Source organism: Aulonocara sp. 'chitande type north' Nkhata Bay, linkage group LG19 (assembly GCF_057382095.1).
Source record: "Aulonocara sp. 'chitande type north' Nkhata Bay isolate Kocher_YH1m ecotype deep benthic linkage group LG19, A_spYH_male_GT1.1, whole genome shotgun sequence".
Taxonomy (NCBI): domain Eukaryota; kingdom Metazoa; phylum Chordata; class Actinopteri; order Cichliformes; family Cichlidae; genus Aulonocara; species Aulonocara sp. 'chitande type north' Nkhata Bay.
In genome coordinates, this window is record NC_141362.1 from 14,684,722 (window position 1) to 14,703,714 (window position 18,993).

At 40.1% G+C, this 18,993-nt stretch overlaps 1 protein-coding gene across 1 annotated transcript in view; it reads right to left on the reverse strand.

Moving 5' to 3' along the window:
• The window catches only part of LOC147306706 (serine palmitoyltransferase 2-like), a 24,461-nt gene continuing 5,468 nt past the window's right edge, over window positions 1-18,993 (reverse strand). Inside the window, exons 4-12 of the mRNA XM_086273762.1 lie at window positions 17,139-17,287; window positions 13,869-13,993; window positions 13,250-13,343; window positions 12,872-12,977; window positions 11,934-12,153; window positions 11,174-11,300; window positions 9,531-9,666; window positions 8,459-8,588; window positions 1-3,723 (exon numbers count right to left, since the gene is read on the reverse strand). Of these exons, the coding sequence (XP_086129888.1) occupies window positions 3,604-3,723; window positions 8,459-8,588; window positions 9,531-9,666; window positions 11,174-11,300; window positions 11,934-12,153; window positions 12,872-12,977; window positions 13,250-13,343; window positions 13,869-13,993; window positions 17,139-17,287 (1,207 nt within the window). The 3' untranslated portion in view covers window positions 1-3,603. The remainder of the gene's footprint in view (window positions 3,724-8,458; window positions 8,589-9,530; window positions 9,667-11,173; window positions 11,301-11,933; window positions 12,154-12,871; window positions 12,978-13,249; window positions 13,344-13,868; window positions 13,994-17,138; window positions 17,288-18,993) is intronic.

Consider the following 18,993-nt stretch of genomic DNA (forward strand, 5'->3'; position numbering starts at 1 on the left):
TCTGACAAAAAGAAAAACTGGAATGGATCAAGTGGCTTAAACAAAATGCTCTTCTGAAAATGGTCAAGCACTAGGACTGAAAATGAGTGAAAAAGCCACCAGTGTCCAAAAGAACAACTTAAAAAGTTTTTCAGGAAACCTGCAGAACTATTGACAAAAACATTTAAAAAAAAATTAAAAAAATAGAAAGTCTGCCCTCCAAATTAACACACAATCATGACACACTACATTGGGGTATTAAAAAAAAAAAAAAATGAAGAAAATTCCAAATATTTTAAACTCTTTTATTCATCTACTCGTGTAACTGACAAGGGTGAAACATTACGTTTTAAATTTTTTACCGATATGTTGAAATAGTGCATTTTCTATGATGAAATGCAGAGAAATTAGTTAACATGGATATCACACAGTGCTAATTATACAGTCGAGTACTGCTGAAGACTAAGTAGTTGAAGAGAACAATTAAGATGTTCAAAGATGAACAACTGAAGTTATGAGAGTAGAACCAGAATTCTTAGAAAGAAAGTCTGCTTCAAAGGAACTACTTTATATCAGAGAACAACGATCTCTGATGTGTGGTAACTTACACTCACACATCCGTCCCAACAGCTAATTTTTAATGAAACAATATATAAACTTTGTAGCGAGCCATCATCCATAACAGCATTTCATGCCGTTTTACCAAAACAAAGAATAAAAACAACGAGGTTATTTTGCTTTTATGGTTGAAACCAGATGCAGTCTTTGCAGAGGACTACTGAGAAGTACCAATGAACTGAAGGGAAACTGATCTAATTAATGTTCAGAAACTCCTTAGTAAAATGTCAGGACATAAAATCTTTACATAACGTAAACATATGTTTAAATATTTGCTGTGAGTATAACGGTACAGCTTCTCTCGGTTCATAATTAAAAATACATAGATACATTCTGTATTTGTATGAACAACATTGCAACCAAACTTTCAGCTCACGAACGACCATCTGTGATCGATTCTCTGCAGAAAGGAAGCCAAAAGGATAACATAAGACGTGTTACACAAGTATCCCACATTACACATCAGAAGATCCGCAAAGATGGACCAAAAAATAAAAAAATAAAACAACTCAGCAACCCCAGAAAGACATGAAGACAGAATGTAGTAGGTTACAAAAAAAAAACAGCAACAATGTGTCACTTTGAGCACCACCAGCTCTGGTGCAGAGCAGCTTCTGGGAGGAATTCTTCCTGTGTGTGCATTAGTATGAAGGACGAGCGCTTGCACAGCACTCGTCAGTGTGCACACATGCAAGCGGTAGCATATACACGTGGGACATGAGTTCCCTTCACTAAGGAGTGCTGCTGTCCCAAAGCTCAGTAGTACAATGTAAATGCCCACATTTCCAAATACAGCTGCTGTTTATGTGGAAGAACGTAAAGGCAAAACACACTCGCCTATCCTAAGAAGACTGTTAACATCATTATTGACTCATTAGTCTCAGCACAAAGAAAGCATTTTGTTTTTCAAGGCAAAACAATTATCAGGCACAAAGCAGCAAAGAGCTGGATCCTGTCCACACTAGTTTACCTGCGCTAATAGATATTCTTCAGTTTGAACCTCGTCACATGACTTAAGAGGAACCCCCCCGTAACAAACGGGAAGACAAACACAGTCCCAGTAATTCTGGTCCTGGTGGGGGGAAAAGACGCTGACTGTATAATGTGTATTATGTTTTAGGGTTAAATTCCCCATTTTTTTTTCTCCAGTAGCAGCACTCAAGTGCGTTTAAATCTCAACATGGCTTTTTAAAATGTTTTTTTCTGAAATGGAAAGTGGTAGTTCTGTCAATGAAAGAAATCATGTTTATAGTTTTGCAACATAAAACTGATTATTATAAAAGTGTTATTCACTTAAAGCGGCGCGTTTAAGCTTTTCCTTTTTTTTTGTATATATAAAATCGCTACAGCAGTGGATATTTATAATAATTCTACCCAAAGTTTCAAATAAAAATGTCAGCGAATGCAAACGTCATCTCTGTGAGCCAAAACCTCAGCGTTAGACTGCTCTGAATGTTCAGTTATCAAAAGGATTTTCTACTCCTGGGGCTCGTCTCATTTAGAGAAGATGTCTTTGTTATAATCATCACGAGTGTCGCTCTGAGTGAAGAAACCACGCCCACTTGTTATCAGCAAACACTTAGGGAGGTGTGACCAATCAGAAGAAAGTCAGTTCCAATGAAAGGGTGCTAAAAATGGGTCATTTTCTAACAAATTGAGATGAACTGAGAGGCGGCTCCAAGGCTCAGTATCACATAAATAAAGATTATTTTGAACTGTGAATAATGCAAAGCTACTCTATAAGAGTTTAACAGTAACAATACAGAGAGCAGGTCCTCCTTAAGTAAAATGAAAAAAAACAAACAAAACATGTAATATCATTGCAATCATTTCATTACTGAAAAAAAAGATAAAATCAAATGTTTGAAAGAGCAATTAGTTTTTGATTTCTATTTCAACTTGTGATTTTTACTGAAGCCTTGAACAGGATATTAAACATTTATTCTTTTGAGCCATGCGGCCCATTCAGGAACATTTCCTCACACATACAAACATCACAGATAATCTGTTCTGTTCACTTTGGCACTGTTCTACTGACCCAGAGCTGATCTCAGTGGAGGCAAATAAAATTCTCAAACGCAAAATTATGGCAATACCTTCATCTTACTGCTGAAGACAGATATTTCACTTTACTGGAGATACATAAAAGACAGTATTTGGGATTTGGGGAAATGCGCTCATCTGCTTTGTTGCTTAAATTCAGGTCTATGCTATGCAGCAGGAAAAATATGAAGTGAAAGTTAGCAAACGGTGAGCTTAGCTTTAAGACTTGAGGCTGACTTTGTCCATCCAAACTTCTAAATAATAGCAATAAATGTCAAAATGTTCTTTTTTTTTTTTTTAAATGGAAAGCTGTCAGGTAATTAGCTCTAAACTGACAGATTCCCTGTTACATTACTCGAAAAAAACGGAAGGAACTGGCTGTAAGTCATGTCATGTTTGCACGCCAACAGGCTCCTGGTGGTGAAGAATTAGGTCTTGTGGAAATGCATCTAGTGATTTCTACTTATGACAATAACGGCTCCTTTCAAAGGAGTGGAAGAAAGGACCGTTCATTGATAGATGGTAACGATGTTCTCCTTATTAGTCTCCTTACATTTTCGATTTAAGTCAGATTCATGTCATAAGTGAAGAAAAAACAAAAAGATGACGTGCACACTGGATCTGTAATTACAAGCTTAACAAAGGCCAAAACCACAAATACTAAAGACACAACCAAACAAACAAAAAAATCTTAAAAAAAAAAAGTGATAAAAGACACAGGAAGCAGAGGTGCCATTTTCACTGTTCACAATCTCTGCATGTGTAGTAAGGCAAAATAAAATCTGAGGGTATTTTTAAGCGTTTTGCTTTCGTCTGGGGAGGTTACGAGTTGGCAACATGATGGCAGGGGGCACGTACGCACAAGTTTCTCCTTAAGGAAGACTTGTGATCCATCTTGACCGACCCGCTCTGTATTTTCCGGGGTTGTTCTGGTTCACGCCACTTAAGCAGCAGAGTGATTCATCAGTCGTCAATGTCCTCATACACATCATCATCAAAAGGCCGCGCAGAAGACAGCTGCAGTCTGTGACGGGAGTACTTGAGCTGAAGGAGGTCTCCAACCTCACTGATGACGTTCAGCGCCTGTGGAGACATTTATACAATGAAGAAGAAAAAAAAAATGCTGTCAGTCTGAAGGCCAACATGAAGAGCGAGGACGTTTACAGATGCAGAGACACCAGCCTCGTAAAACCAAATTGTAAACTGGGGCCGAAGCAGGAAAGATCTCTGGTTTGAACTTTTACATTTTTCACTTCTATTACCTGGGTGTTAGAGCAAAGTGATGAGTTCATACAGACACGTCTTCCAAACAGCAGCAAATCGTCATTCTATCTAAAGCCCTACAACTAAGGGGGACATATTCACTCTGAGCGCATGAGCTCTGGTTAATGCAACTGAAGTGCTACAGTTCAAGCTGTTATAGCATAAGGTCGACAATAATTACACAATGTAGGGATGAGTATATATATTGCTGAAATTTTAATGTGGTTTTGCTTTGTTGCATCATGCATGTTTGTTTCATCAGTTTTAACTTTAAGCTTCATCAGTAGATTTCTGCTCACTTGAGGTCAGAGCAACAAGCTGCAGAACAAACAACCTTTTAAAAAGTTTTAAGATTCAATACTGTCAGCTCAAAAGCACATTAATGGATTAATTGGCATAAATCTGGACTCCCGTTTTTATGAATCTACAGTTTCCTTTTTAAAATTAATATTTCTCTCTCAAGATTGCAAATGCTACATTTTGTTCACCAGCTATTTGTTAAATCCCTCAGTCCTGCAGCACACAGCTGCTTTTCTGAAATAGGAAACGAGATTTATTGTCGCACATCTCACACTGGTGACATTAACCAGGAATAATAAAGTAACAGGCTGGAAAAGAAATACAAGAGGAAACAAAAAAAAAAAAAAAAAAAAAAAAAGTGGAGAATTTCCAAAAATTCAGAGTAAAGTTAGATTTCTCCCAGTGCGTCAAAACCTTATACAACGCGTTTTTGTTCTGAAATTAGAGCTGTGGAGTAACATGCATGCGTGGAGTACATTGTTCCCATTACACCAGATGTTTATTCACCAATTCCTGGACTTATGCAACTTTGGATAAGTGACTATTTATGGGGCTTGAGGAGTTTTTCAGTGTTTCAATGTGTGTAGGTTGCCAGTAAAGCAATATATACCTTCTGTTTATGGTAAAGCTTTGTGAGGATGACAGATGGGCTTTGTATCACATCTTAAAGTATAAAAGGAACTGAAATGCTTTATTGCAGTCAAATCATGAGTATCTTTCTGTGTCGTTTCGGCCAAATATTAAGTTGGTTCCTCTCCTTAATCAAGTAAGGCTTTTCAGGTAGACTAGAAAAAAAAATAAAATGAAATAAAAAAATATATATTTCATGGAAGAATCAATCACTATTCTACCTCTGATGCTTTTAACATTTTGAGCCATCAGATGTCGAAGTAGCTCCTCCAAATCAACACTAGGTGGACAATTTTGTAACCGTCTCCACATTTTCAGATACATTAGTTATAACCTGACATTTAAGGTTGACAGATTATTGCGGTCAGTAGAATGAAATAACGATGGCAATAAAAGGATTTAGGTCGGGATGTAAGTGTGGGTGTGAGAGAGTGAAAAGATAATACTCTGAAAGCTCGCCAGCGGATAAAAGAAACACACAAACCAAGATGACACTTCAAAGTGCATGAGAATAATACAGAGAGGAAGACTAACGGAGACAGATTTTACACCATGACAGATAAAAGCACTACGGTACAGTACTCCCACTCCTCGTCTTCAGCTTATTTTGTTCAATTTTTTGAAGTGCACCGAGAATAATAGGAAGATACCATAACCCTGGATATACAAAACTTCCTGGAGACACAGTTTGTATCTGCGCCAACTGAGCTACACACATTAGACAGGAAGCACAGGAGAAAGCTCAACCTCTGTGTGAGAGGATTTACATTAGTGTCAAAATAAGAAAAGAACCGTGGAGGATCTAAGACGGTGGCCCGTAGTGAAGAGCAAACAGGTCTGCAGTGAGCTCATTTCAGCAACGCAGAAGAGCCCTCGCTGTGAAGAGTGGGCGGATTTAGATGTGTTGTAATCAAAGCTGAACTGTCTGCACTTACACAGGCCAACACAAAGAGCAATGTTGAGGTCTACACTCAAAACACAGGGAACAAACAGTACGTTAACCTGCAGAGTGATACAGCTGACACTTTATTTTTATATGGAGCCTCTTCTGGGAGACTTTTCCTGACACTCTCTAAATCCAAGTGAGGCATTCTTGTCCTTTGATGGATTTCTGGCAATGGGATGTCAGACATTAAGCTGCAAGGGACTCGGCATGCTCTAAGTTACTCAAGGCATAGGTAGACATTTGAGGTCAAAAGAGATCATATCAGCGTCCCTCAAATTGCAGACAGTGTTTGCCCCTGTTAGACTGCTCCACTTTATTTAATGCCAACTAGATTTCTCCACTTAGTTTCAAACAGCTCAAAGGTCATTACACTGCTGTGAAACAGGAATGAACAAACTTTAGAGAGTATAACTAAACAAATCAGGCCTGGCTAGTAGCAGCCAGCACCACTCAAATAAGCCTGCCACTGGTAGACTATTAGTAATTGCACCCCTCTCCTCCTTGTGAACTCCTGCCGGCAAATCTAGCTAACAAGCTACATGCTGGAAAAACTTTGACAAAAACCTGATCTGTGTGCAGGCCCAGTAATTAGCCATAACCCCTATGAAAGTACACTTAGCAAAACACCAGTGAGCTTAGTTCATAGAGGCTCGGGTCTAACAATTCTGAATAATTAGAGGAATTCGGGGAATGTTTTCACTGAAATGTAATGGCTTCAGCCTGACCGTTCGCCTATGTGGACAGCGAGAAGTGGATACGCAAGACTAGTCAGCATCAATACATCTGCAGCTGTAGGTGCTGCAGTCTTTCTTTAAAGAAAAAAAAAACCTGACAGCTTTTGCATACTAAGTACAAGCTGCAGAATATTACATCCAATTAACTGCCATCATCAGACATCAGAACAGAGCAGAACAGTATTTTTAGTGGTCATTATTTAGCAGGATTTAATGTCACACAGTGGTGTGTAACAGCTTCTTCTTGGTCTTAAAGACCAAAAAAAAAAAAAAAAAAAAGAAAGAAATTGTCCCATTTTGAGAAATCATTGTTGACCTTTACCTATGAGTATTACCATAAAAGAATATCATATCTAGAATGTGTTAAATGAGACATGCTGAATACTAAACACGTGTTAAGGCGTCCCCGTGCCCAAGAAGTCTTCTGTGTCCTGTCTCAATGACTACCGCCCTATCGCACTTACACCCACCATCATGAAGTGCTTCGAACGGCTCGTCATGAGACACATCAAGACCCTGCTGCCCCCCTCACTGGACCCAATGCAATTTGCATACCGCCATAACCGCTCAACGGACGACGCCATCTCCACTGCACTCCATCTTGCCCTGACACACTTGGACAAGAAGGACTCACACGTCCGAATGCTGTACATAGATTTCAGCTCAGCATTTAACACGATCATCCCCCAACAACTGATCGGAAAGCTGAGCCTGTTAGGCCTGAACACCTCCCTCTGCAACTGGATCCTGGACTTTCTGACCGGAAGGCCTCAGTCAGTACGGATCGGGAACTGCACCTCCAGCACCACCACACTGAGCACTGGGGCCCCACAAGGCTGTGTGCTCAGTCCTCTGCTGTTCACACTGCTGACTCATGACTGTGTAGCAACACACAGTTCAAATCACATCATTAAATTCGCTGATGACACGACCGTGGTGGGTCTCATTAGCAAGAACGACGAGTCAGCGTACAGAGAGGAAGTGCAGAGACTAACGGACTGGTGTAAGGACAACAACCTGTCTCTGAATGTTGACAAGACAAAAGAGATGGTTGTTGACTTTAGGAGGACACGAGGCGACCACTCACCGCTGAGCATCAACGGCTCCTCTGTGGAGATCGTTGACAGCACCAAATTCCTGGGTGTACACCTGGAGAAGGACCTCGGCTGGTCCCTCAACACCAGCTCCCTGCACAAGAAAGCCCAACAGCGTCTCTTCTTTCTGAGAAGACTGAGAAAGGCCCGGCTTCCACCACCGATCCTGACCACCTTCTATAGAGGAACTATCGAGAGCATCCTGAGCGGCTGCATCACTGTCTGGTTTGGGAGCTGTGCCATATCAGACCGCAAGACCCTACAGCGGATAGTGGGAACAGCAGAGAAGATCATCGGGGTCTCTCTACCCTCTATTGAGGACATCTACACCACACGCTGCATTCGCAAAGCCACCAGCATTGTGGCTGATCGGACACACCCCTCTCACACACTCTTTACACTCCTGCCATCTGGAAAAAGGTACCAAAGCATTCGGGCACGCACATCCAGACTGTGCAACAGCTTTTTTCCACAAGCCATCCGTCTCCTCAGCAAAAAGGGACTGACTGATAAACACGCACACACACACACACACAAACATTATCACTCAGCTTAACTCAAATACCTCAAAACATTGAGACTGGACTGACTAACCAACACAAAGCGCAAACACACTGACCTACACCACCAAACCATCGCACACACCAACCTGTAAATGCTCTTTTGCACAATATTATTACTAGATATATTATATATATATATTTTTTTTGCACTAACTTGTCTTGTAGCACCTTGGTTCCTGGAGGAACGTTGTTTCGCCTCACTGTGTATTTTTAAACTGTATATGGTTGAAGTGACAATAAAGTTGAACTTGAACTTGAACTTGAAGATATTTTTAAGTGTGTGTTTACCTGGTCGAGCATGTTTTTCGAATGGCCGGCAGAGATGCAGAAGCGTGCTCGCGATTCGATGATGGGTGTAGCAGGGAAGCCCACGACAACCACGCCAATGTTCCTCTTCAGCATCTCCCTGCCAAACGCTCTGGTGGGAGAGACAAAGCTGGCTAGATCAGGTGACCCTGAATCCTCCCTTAGTTATGCTGCTGGGGCATTCCCAGCATTGAGTGTTTCTTCTTCAGTCACCTTTCTCACTCTCTGTGTTAATAGACCTCTCTGCATCGAATCGTACTTGTTATTAATCTCTATCTCTCTTCCACAGCATGTCTTTTATCCTGTCTTCCTTCTCTCACCCCAACCGGTAGCAGCAGATGGCCCCGCCCCTCCCTGAGCCTGGTTCTGCCGGAGGTTTCTTTCTGTTAAAAGGGAGTTTTTCCTTCTCACCATCGCCAAAGTGCTTGCTCATAGGGGGTCATATGATTGCTGGGTTTTTCCTCTGTACGTATTATTGTAGGGTCTACCATATAACATAAAGCGCCTTGAGGCAACTGTTGTGATTTGGTGCAGTATAAATAAAACTGAATTGAATTAAAAAAAACTGAATAGCAAAAATAACCGCAGAGGTTTAATAAAGAGTATGACAGACAAAAAAAGATGGGTAAAGTCTTCTGTGAAAACATGTCTGCAGAAGCTTTACGAAGACAGACAAATTCTTCATTAGAAGAAAAAAGGAATGGTCCCAAACCTGCTTTGGTCCCAGTGTTTTGCTTGATATTTACAGCAGGATTAATTAAAGCTGCAGAGGTACAGTCCTTGTACTGATACTAAAGCATGTGTGCACCTAGACTCAGTTTCTGCAGTCAGTTTAACACCTTGAGCTCTTGTGATGTGACGTTGGGACACTGTCTACTGTCCACTGCTATAACAGAGTTTTTAAACTTGTTACCTTAATAATATTTCAGGGGAAAAACGAAAAACCCAATACTCATCAACAAATGATATAATTGATCACACTGTATTGCTCTAAGGCTCCAATTAAGAGTTCCAGCAATCAGAGCAGTAGTAAACAGCAAAGATGGAGGCTCACCCTATCTTGGCGGGCATGTAGAGCATCAAGGGTACGACGGGAGAGTCGTTGTTGCCGTAGATGATGAAGCCCATTTCTCGAAGCCTCTTGCGGAAATAGACCGTGTTCTCTGCCAGCTGCTGCACACGCTCACTGCCTAAGGATGATGAAGAAATTTGGAGACAGAGTTGATAGGAAGCACGATGGAAGTTAATCACACGGATGTCCTGCGTTCTAAGATCATCTATATCTAATCATCTAGGTTTTGTTTTTTGCAGTGTGATGACAGCCGTTTGCTTTGCAACTTTAACGTGTTAGACACACAAGTCATCACATCCTGATGTGTTAATGGACAATATGTGAATATTCACAGAGCGCTGTGATATCCACTCATCTCTGCTTAGTGTAACTTGTTACTCACACTCACTGGATATAGCAAACTCATTAATGAAGCCTGGCTGCATTTACTGCTTTATCAGTTAAATGTTTTTGTTTTTATTGTTGGTCTGGGTTTGTTAACAAACAAGTTTATTATTTGTTTATAATAACGAGTTTGTTTGGTGTAAATCTGCATTTGCATGATTTAAATTGTGTCATGCTTGTATCATTCATCTTTTATCTACCCATATTTAGTTTCGTCTGGATTTATTTTTTCTTGTGGGTTTTTAATAATTTTTCTTTACATCCACATTTTGTCAGTCACTGGTTGCAACTGATTGCAACTCAATTTTAGAGGTGATTCTCTTACCGAGGGCTGTTTACTCTTTACTAAATTTGACTTTCCTGAAGTGCAAAAAATAAAAATGAGCTCTTAATGATGCTTTCCAAAGATGAAAAAGAAACGTTCTGCACGTCTACATTGGAATCAAACTGTGTACTGTGGACTTTAGATTTTGCTTAGCGACATCTTGAACTGTTCTAGCAAAAGGGTTGAAGTTAGATTAAACAATCCATGTAGAGGAGATAGAATTGCCTCGTCTATAAACACAGATCATCATAAAATATTCCTTAACCTCTTTAATTAAATCAAGTAACCATTATAAAAAAAAAAAAAAAATACATACATATTTATAACTGGACATCCTTCTTCCCCCCCCCTTCTACTCCTTTTCTTTATATAACATCTGGTGAAAAAGACCAGAGGCTGGCTCCAGTCCTACAATTCTTAACTTTGCAGTGACACCTGGTGGCCCATCATAACAATTACTGCTGACATAAAATCATCAGAAGTGGAGACGTCACCAAATTATAAACATAATGCAACAAAACAAATAACCAAGGACCTGCACCATTATGCACTATAGTAAATATGCAAGAACAGCCTGAAGTTTGCTGAAACTGGCAGTTTAACTTTTACATTTTTAATCCGAAACTGTTTTGCAGTTTGACGTTGCTGCAGAGTTTAGTTGTTTATCACTCTTTGATCAATCTATAGAGCAAGTTTTCTGACCTCAACATAACATCTTTGTGTGCCTATATACCAATCAGATTCAGATGTGGTCATGGACTGCAGTGCATGTGGAGTGCACTATATGCAAGTGGAAAGTGAGATTTGTCTCAACATCCAACATAATGACTCCTTAAAAGCAAAACATTTTTAAACTTTATCTTGAAATGCAGTTTTCTCACATATAAAAAAGTGAACAATCTGGACTGAGGCTTACCTATTGTTGTGCCATCCTCTCCCATAATGCACTTCATAGAAGTGATGATTTGCTCCACCACAGGAGGAGACATGGAGGTGGCGTAGACCGCACTGTGGGAATGGGAGCGCAGGTATTCGATGAGCTCCTAAACCCAGGAGACACACAGAAGACATAAGTAGATACGCATGAACAGCTGCAGTCTCTCAGTCCCTCACAACGTTGCTTGTTGCTTCCCTCTTTCACGAATATGTGAAAATGTTTTTATTTTATTTTTAGAAGCACCAGATTTACATTAAAAACCTCAGTCTGATAAGCACAAAGTGAGAACTGAATTTCGCTTTGCGCTCTCAAACCTGTCAATCTGCCCGTTACATTTTTAGAAGGATATGAAAGTCATTAAAAGCATAATGTGAGCTACATCCTGTAACCTGTTAACACATTCCTAAGTGATTCATGACCAATTTTCTCCGACTCCTTTGTTCTGCTTGAGGGCTTCGGCAGTTCTAAGACGCCACTACATGATGATTTAGACAAAGTGTCTTATCTTGATAACCATCTCGATAAGCAAGCTTTGTTGTCAAGAATGCAACATGCACTGTTGCAATGACTAGCACTCGTGTCTGCAACAAGTGACGCTTAGAGAGTCCATGCATCAGTGCACTCTTGAAAAACTATGAGTTTAAACTGATGTTATGCTAGAAAATGCACTCTTCCCCCCCCCCCCCCCCCCCTTTTTTTCTTCAAAAAATCAAAAAATAAACAAAGAGATAAAGCTCACCCTTTTCCCTGCGATGTATCCACCTGCAGCACCAAAGCTTTTGGTAAAAGTGCCCATCATGACGTCCACGTCACATGGGTCGAGGCCAAAGTAATCCACCACACCTCTTCCTCTTGGACCCAGGGCCCCTATACTGTGGGCTTCATCTAAGTAAAGGTAGGCCCGGTAGCGCTTCTTTAAGGCAATCACTTCTGGCAGGCGCACTATGCTGCCCTCCATGCTGCAGGGAGGAAACCGGCAGAGTGGAAGGTGCATTACATCTCCTGAGGTGTTACAGCTTTGTTTTTCCCAACAAATTCAGCTTTTGCACCAGAAACTATCCACCCAACAGCTGTCAACATAGAATAAACAGCTGAAATGACTTTTGACTCAAATAAAAAAAAGTTAAACTTATTAAAAAACAAAAAAGACAGCAGAAACTGCACGTTGCAAATGCTTTTTGTAGCACCCCATCAGACAGAATCAGGTTAGCTAACTAAGCAATGACACATTCTCAGTACAGTTTAAAGTGCTGAACGTGAATAAACCATCAGAGGAAGCTGAACCTGCTCTTGTATTTCTGGTGCAAAGACATACATGCATTAAGCACATGCATCAACAATCATTCTTAATAATCCGCCCAGGGGCTTTGGCCACAGATGGAATTGCTGCTTATGCAATAAAGTTTTTAGGTCTTGCTCAACCTGAAACTAGGAAGGAAAATAAAGGGAATTTTAAAAGTGGGCAACTCCTTTTTTTCTACTGCATAAGGCCAAAGACAATTTCAGCACAGTTGCAAAAATTGTATAAATTCAGCGCTGAGACTTTCTCCTACCAAAGACAAGATTTAAATGTACTCCCAATAGATTAAATAAGCACATCTAACAGACTTAAACGTTCTAAATATTTATTTTCCCCATGAAGTCATGTATGACATATACAGGAAATCAAAGCAGTACCTGTAAATGCCTTCAACCACTATTAGGATCTTCTTCCATGGTCTGCGAGTCCTGGGTTGGCCATGAACGATGGCTTCTCTCAACAGTTTTTCAAGGCTCTGCATATCTGACAGGAAAAAACAAAAATTTGAAGTGTTAACATTCAAAATGAAAGCTGTGGTTTTAGCAGTGGTCTTTCCTTTGTATTCTACATCAAAATGCTTTCTCTTTTCCACTGACGTTGTTTTAAAGCTGGCAAACATTAGATCAGACAATCAAACTAATAAAAAGCGCTATAATTACAGACCTTGAGAAGCAATGGAAGTTTTACGACATGGCTAATGCATGGGAATAAATGCAAATAGGAAGCAGATGGATAAGAACAAATAGGAGACTCACTGTTGTGTTTAAAGACTCTGATGGTGGACCCAGATAGTCTGGCTCCCAGGACCAGAGAGGCATGGTTCAGCTCATCACTCAGGATTAGACAACCCTGCAGAAGATTAATTAGCATTAATATTTCACACATATAGGATTTGTTGCACACAATAGCAGATGGACTGCTACGTTTTTTTAGTCAACATTGTTTTTATTGGCTGGTGAGAGGCTGGAGAATCCTTTTTTTTTACAATTATATAGAACAACCTCTGCTGAGAGAATTACACTGAGAATGCAGCTTGCTTTGTAGAACTGCATTGTTTCATACCTCACTGCTCTGAGTCTAACCCTACACCTTTATACCAGCAGGTCTGAATCATTTTATTAGAGCAGAAGTCTTTAGCAGTCTCACCACTGTTGGCTTTCACTTCCTTAGTTTGCTCCTTTTTCACTTTAACACACACAACCAGCCAGTCACCAGCAAGTGTTTCTTCCTGATATAAGATAAGGTGCTTGGTGTAACTGGTGACCTACAATAGCGTACTATTAAGTAAACATACTTAGAAAAGACCCATGAACATCCAGGATATCTTGCTAAAAATAAGCTCATCCTTGTCCCCTGTGTCACTTGGGGTCTTACCTTGCCAACGAGTGCTGGTATGTTCATTGAGTTAGTTGCAAATCCCATGCCGAACGCCATGGCTGATTCCACACCCAGGAACCTAGCCACCTGTTTCTCCATCTCCTCGTGTCTGTCCAGGTTACCTGAGGAACAAAAAATAAATAAATACATGAATTAAAAGAAAAAAACCCACAAAAAACATGGGAGCTTAAAATAAACGGATACCACTGAACACCTTGAAGTTCTAAAACTGACATCGATTTTTTTAGTATTATTCATTTACTTGCTTCTCCTGGGAGATGATACCACAGAAGATCAATAAAATAAGCATAAAGACTGGAAATGGAGGGAAACAGCTACCCCAGCTTTGTTCAGGTTAAATAAAACAGAACTCAAGGATCCACTGCCAAAGCCAATTCCCTATTTCACGGTTAAGATGGTGAGACAGATACAGTGAGGCAAAAAAGTATTTAGTCAGCCACCGATTGTGCAAGTTCCCCCACTTAAAATGATGACAGAGGTCAGTAATTTGCACCAGAGGTACACTTCAACTGTGAGAGACAGAATGTGAAAAAAAAATCCATGAATCCACATGGTAGGATTTGTAAAGAATTTATTCGTAAATCAGGGTGGAAAATAAGTATTTGGTCAATAACAAAAATACAACTCAATACTTTGTAACATAACCTTTGTTGGCAATAACAGAGGTCAAACGTTTACTATAGGTCTTCACCAGGTTTGCACACACAGTAGCTGGTATTTTGGCCCATTCCTCCATGCAGATCTTCTCGAGAGCAGTGATGTTTTGGGGCTGTCGCCGAGCAACACGGACTTTCAACTCCCGCCACAGATTTTCTATGGGGTTGAGGTCTGGAGACTGGCTAGGCCACTCCAGGACTTTCAAATGCTTCTTACGGAGCCACTCCTTTGTTGCCCGGGCGGTGTGTTTTGGATCATTGTCATGTTGGAAGACCCAGCCTCGTTTCATCTTCAAAGTTCTCACTGATGGAAGGAGGTTTTGGCTCAAAATCTCACGATACATGGCCCCATTCATTCTGTCCTTAACACGGATCAGTCGTCCTGTCCCCTTGGCAGAAAAAACAGCCCTGTAGCATGATGTTTCCACCCCCATGCTTCACAGTAGGTATGGTGTTCTTGGGATGCAACTCAGTATTCTTCTTCCTCCAAACACGACGAGTTGAGTTTATACCAAAAAGTTCTACTTTGGTTTCATCTGACCACATGACATTCTCCCAATCCTCTGCTGTATCATCCATGTGCTCTCTGGCAAACTTCAGACGGGCCTGGACATGCGCTGGCTTCAGCAGCGGAACACGTCTGGCACTGCGGGATTTGATTCCCTGCCGTTGTAGCGTGTTACTGATGGTGACCTTTGTTACTTTGGTCCCAGCTCTCTGCAGGTCATTCACCAGGTCCCCCCGTGTGGTTCTGGGATCTTTGCTCACCGTTCTCATGATCATTTTGACCCCACGGGATGAGATCTTGCGTGGAGCCCCAGATCGAGGGAGATTATCAGTGGTCTTGTATGTCTTCCATTTTCTGATGATTGCTCCCACAGTTGATTTTTTCACACCAAGCTGCTTGCCTATTGTAGATTCACTCTTCCCAGTCTGGTGCAGGTCTACAATACTTTTCCTGGTGTCCTTCGAAAGCTCTTTGGTCTTGGCCATGGCGGAGTTTGGAGTCTGACTGTTTGAGGCTGTGGACAGGTGTCTTTTATACAGATGATGAGTTCAAACAGGTGCCATTCATACAGGTAACGAGTGGGGGACAGAAAAGCTTCTTACAGAAGACGTTACAGGTCTGTGAGAGCCAGAGATTTTCCTTGTTTGAGGTGACCAAATACTTATTTTCCACCCTAATTTACGAATAAATTCTTTACAAATCCTACCATGTGAATTCATGGATTTTTTTTTTCACATTCTGTCTCTCATAGTTGAAGTGTACCTCTGGTGCAAATTACTGACCTCTGTCATCATTTTAAGTGGGGGAACTTGCACAATCGGTGGCTGACTAAATACTTTTTTGCCCCACTGTATTCACCAAGTAGAACAGCTTCCTCCTTTGCCCATGCTTCTCCTCTCCACCAAGTTTAATCACTTTCACCTTGAGATTTCTTGCATAATCGTGCTGACTGACAAACTGCACTGATCGCATTCTGCTCCAATAAATTTGCGCTTCTGTCTGGGGAGTTAAAAAAGGAACCTGTCGATACTCAGATACTTAAAGTTCACATGATATATCTTGCTTGTCCAGATCATATAACATCCAAGTGTAAAGACATCAAGTTGTGGATTTCATTATGATACATGTAGTATTTCCCACATAGAGGCACAGACTTCTTCGCATCCTGTGAGGTTATCAAAACTTTAAATATTGTCTCTTTGCTTTTGTATGAATTAAACAATCAGGATACAACATGTTTGCAACATTAACCAGTAACTGTTATATTTTGTGTTTCGCTCCATTTCCAGTATTCGTACAAATCCAAGATCCAAGCTCTACTTAAGTGGTCAATTATGACTAAATATTTTTCAACAAACAACATAATATGTTGGACATAAACTCCTATAGTGTACATAAGCATTACAGCCATCTACACTCACCAGCCACTTTATTAGGGACGTGTTCAACTATATTAAATCAGTTATTTAAATGGCAACGATAACACATTTAGGCCTGTAAACATAGTCAAGATAAAATGAGCATTAGAAAGGGGAAGAAAGGTGAGTTCAGTGACTTTTAATGTGGCATGGTGCCTGATGCATTTCAGAACCTGCTAATCTACTGGGATTTTCCCACACAAGAGAAAAGATCCAGTGAGAGCAGCAGTTCACTGGTTCAAGCTGATAAGAAGGCAACAGTAACTCAAATAACTACTCGTTACAACCAAGGGAGAGATTTGCATCATAGATGTGTTTGGATGTTTCCAGCATGTTGCTGAATCTCTGCCAAGAAGAATTAAAACCTTTCTTAAGGTTAAAGGTGCTCCAACACCAGACTAATGCCTAAAATGTACTTTACAAAGTGGTCAGTGAGACTTATTTGAAAGCATTTGTAAAGACAGAAAAGTCACGGTAATTTGCAATTGGCTCAAACACCGCGCACAGATGATCATCATACTAGTTCCCACAGCTTTACTAAACTAACTGGTTTATGACATTTTGTTTACCGAGGTGAATTCAGCTGTGCTCAGTCTTGCCATTTAAGACCCAGCAGTGATAGCAAAGGTAGCGGGTGTGTCTGTGTTTTGCCATGTGTTTGTACCAATCTCCTGCCTCGTGCTCGCAACTCCAACACCGTACTTCATAGCGACTTCAGCTGCGGAGTCAGCACATGGACCTGTATTCTCAGCGAAGCCGAGGTAATTATACGAGCCCAGGTTAATCACATCCTGCACTACCCGACCCGTGTATCTGCAAGAGAGGGCGAGAGGAGAAGATAAACAGACACAGGAAACAATCAATGAGAAGAAACTAATGATTTGGGAAACAGATTGGTATAATTAATAGTAATGATTGGTAGAAGTAATTAAAAACTAGACTGAGAGGTTTGATAGCATCAGCGTGCTCTTTTTTGTTTTTCCAATCTTTCTGGTGTCTGTCTCTCCCACATCTTCTCACTTGTGTGTTTTGTTTGACTTCACGAACATTATAGATCTTAAGTTGGACCGATTTTAATATGAGATGAACGCTACATGGCTGTTCATTCTGGGGTTATCACCTTCATAATATAAAGAGTGCGAATATATATATATATATATATATATATATATATATATATATATATATATTGTACAAAACTGCTACATATACAATTCTGTACTAAAGTCTTAGAGCCATTCAACATGTTTTTATATTTTGCAGCCAAGAACCAGAATGACGTGCAATTTTTAAAGTTGTCTTGAGGAACAATTGTCCAGGCTTCCTGAAAGTCTTTCAATGGTTTTTATTTCCAGTCCAGTCTTTGTACCTGAACATTTTCAGACACATGCCTTCTTTGTTAAGCCACTTAACACTGAAATATAAACACTTAAGCATTAAAAAAAGGCACCTAACTCGCTGGATGAGCCAGTGTTGTGTCTCCACAAACAGACAACTTGGCAAAGAGCCAACTTTAAACTATTAAACTGTAGCTTTGTTATTAGCACTGTGCTGCAAAACCACAGAATTTGTTCACATTTCTTTAGTTAAATCTACAAAAAGGTCAAAGGTAACACAGTCTGACAAGCAAAAAAAAAAAAAAGCATTTTTATTTCTTTTTGCATCAACAGGATGATTTCCAAAGCACACCACGAGACAAATTAAAAACGCAATCCAACCTTCCCTGTCCACCTTAACTGTTCATGTGCATGAAACCAAACCCTGCTTAAGGATTAGTGATCAATGGACTCTAAACAACAAGCTTCTGGTCTTATCTTGTCTTATGTTTATATTGTCTGAGTACACATGTTCTGTCTGTTCATAGAATTTACATACTATACACAGAGGTAAACAAGGTGAGAATCCTACCTGCTCTATGCAATATAATGCTGTAATAAATGTGTTCAAGATTTCTCTACTTTTATTAGGATCTAGAGAAATAAACTTTATTAGGAACAACTCTACACCTTCTGAGTCACTTATCCAATCAGCTAAAACAGGATTTTCACCACAACAGCCTTTAGTGTGAAACAAAAGTAACAAACCTCCAGTGAACAGCTTCTTTTATTACTTTGTGCTCAAAAAAAGAGAAATTCAACAGAAAGCTAAGGCTGGAGTGGGCACAGACTCTGTCAAAAGAGGACAATTCAAAAGGAAAAGCAACCTGGTCTTATAAATCTTGAATTCTGTTCCAAATTAATGCACCAAGTCACAAACCAAAACTCCTATTACAGTCATACAGTCGTATCATATCAGGGGATATTGGGGATGTGTATTAATATTAATGTCCAGGTGAAAAATTTCTATGAAAACCACGTCAATCTCAAAGGCAGGTTTCCAGCATCTTTTGAATTCCACAACTCAATTAAGGTAGTTTTGTGTCTATTATGCAAACACATTAAGCAAATGTCACCTGATATCTGGCTGATTTATCAGTCTAGTGCTATTGTACTGTACATTAGTTTTCGTGTTTTATTTAA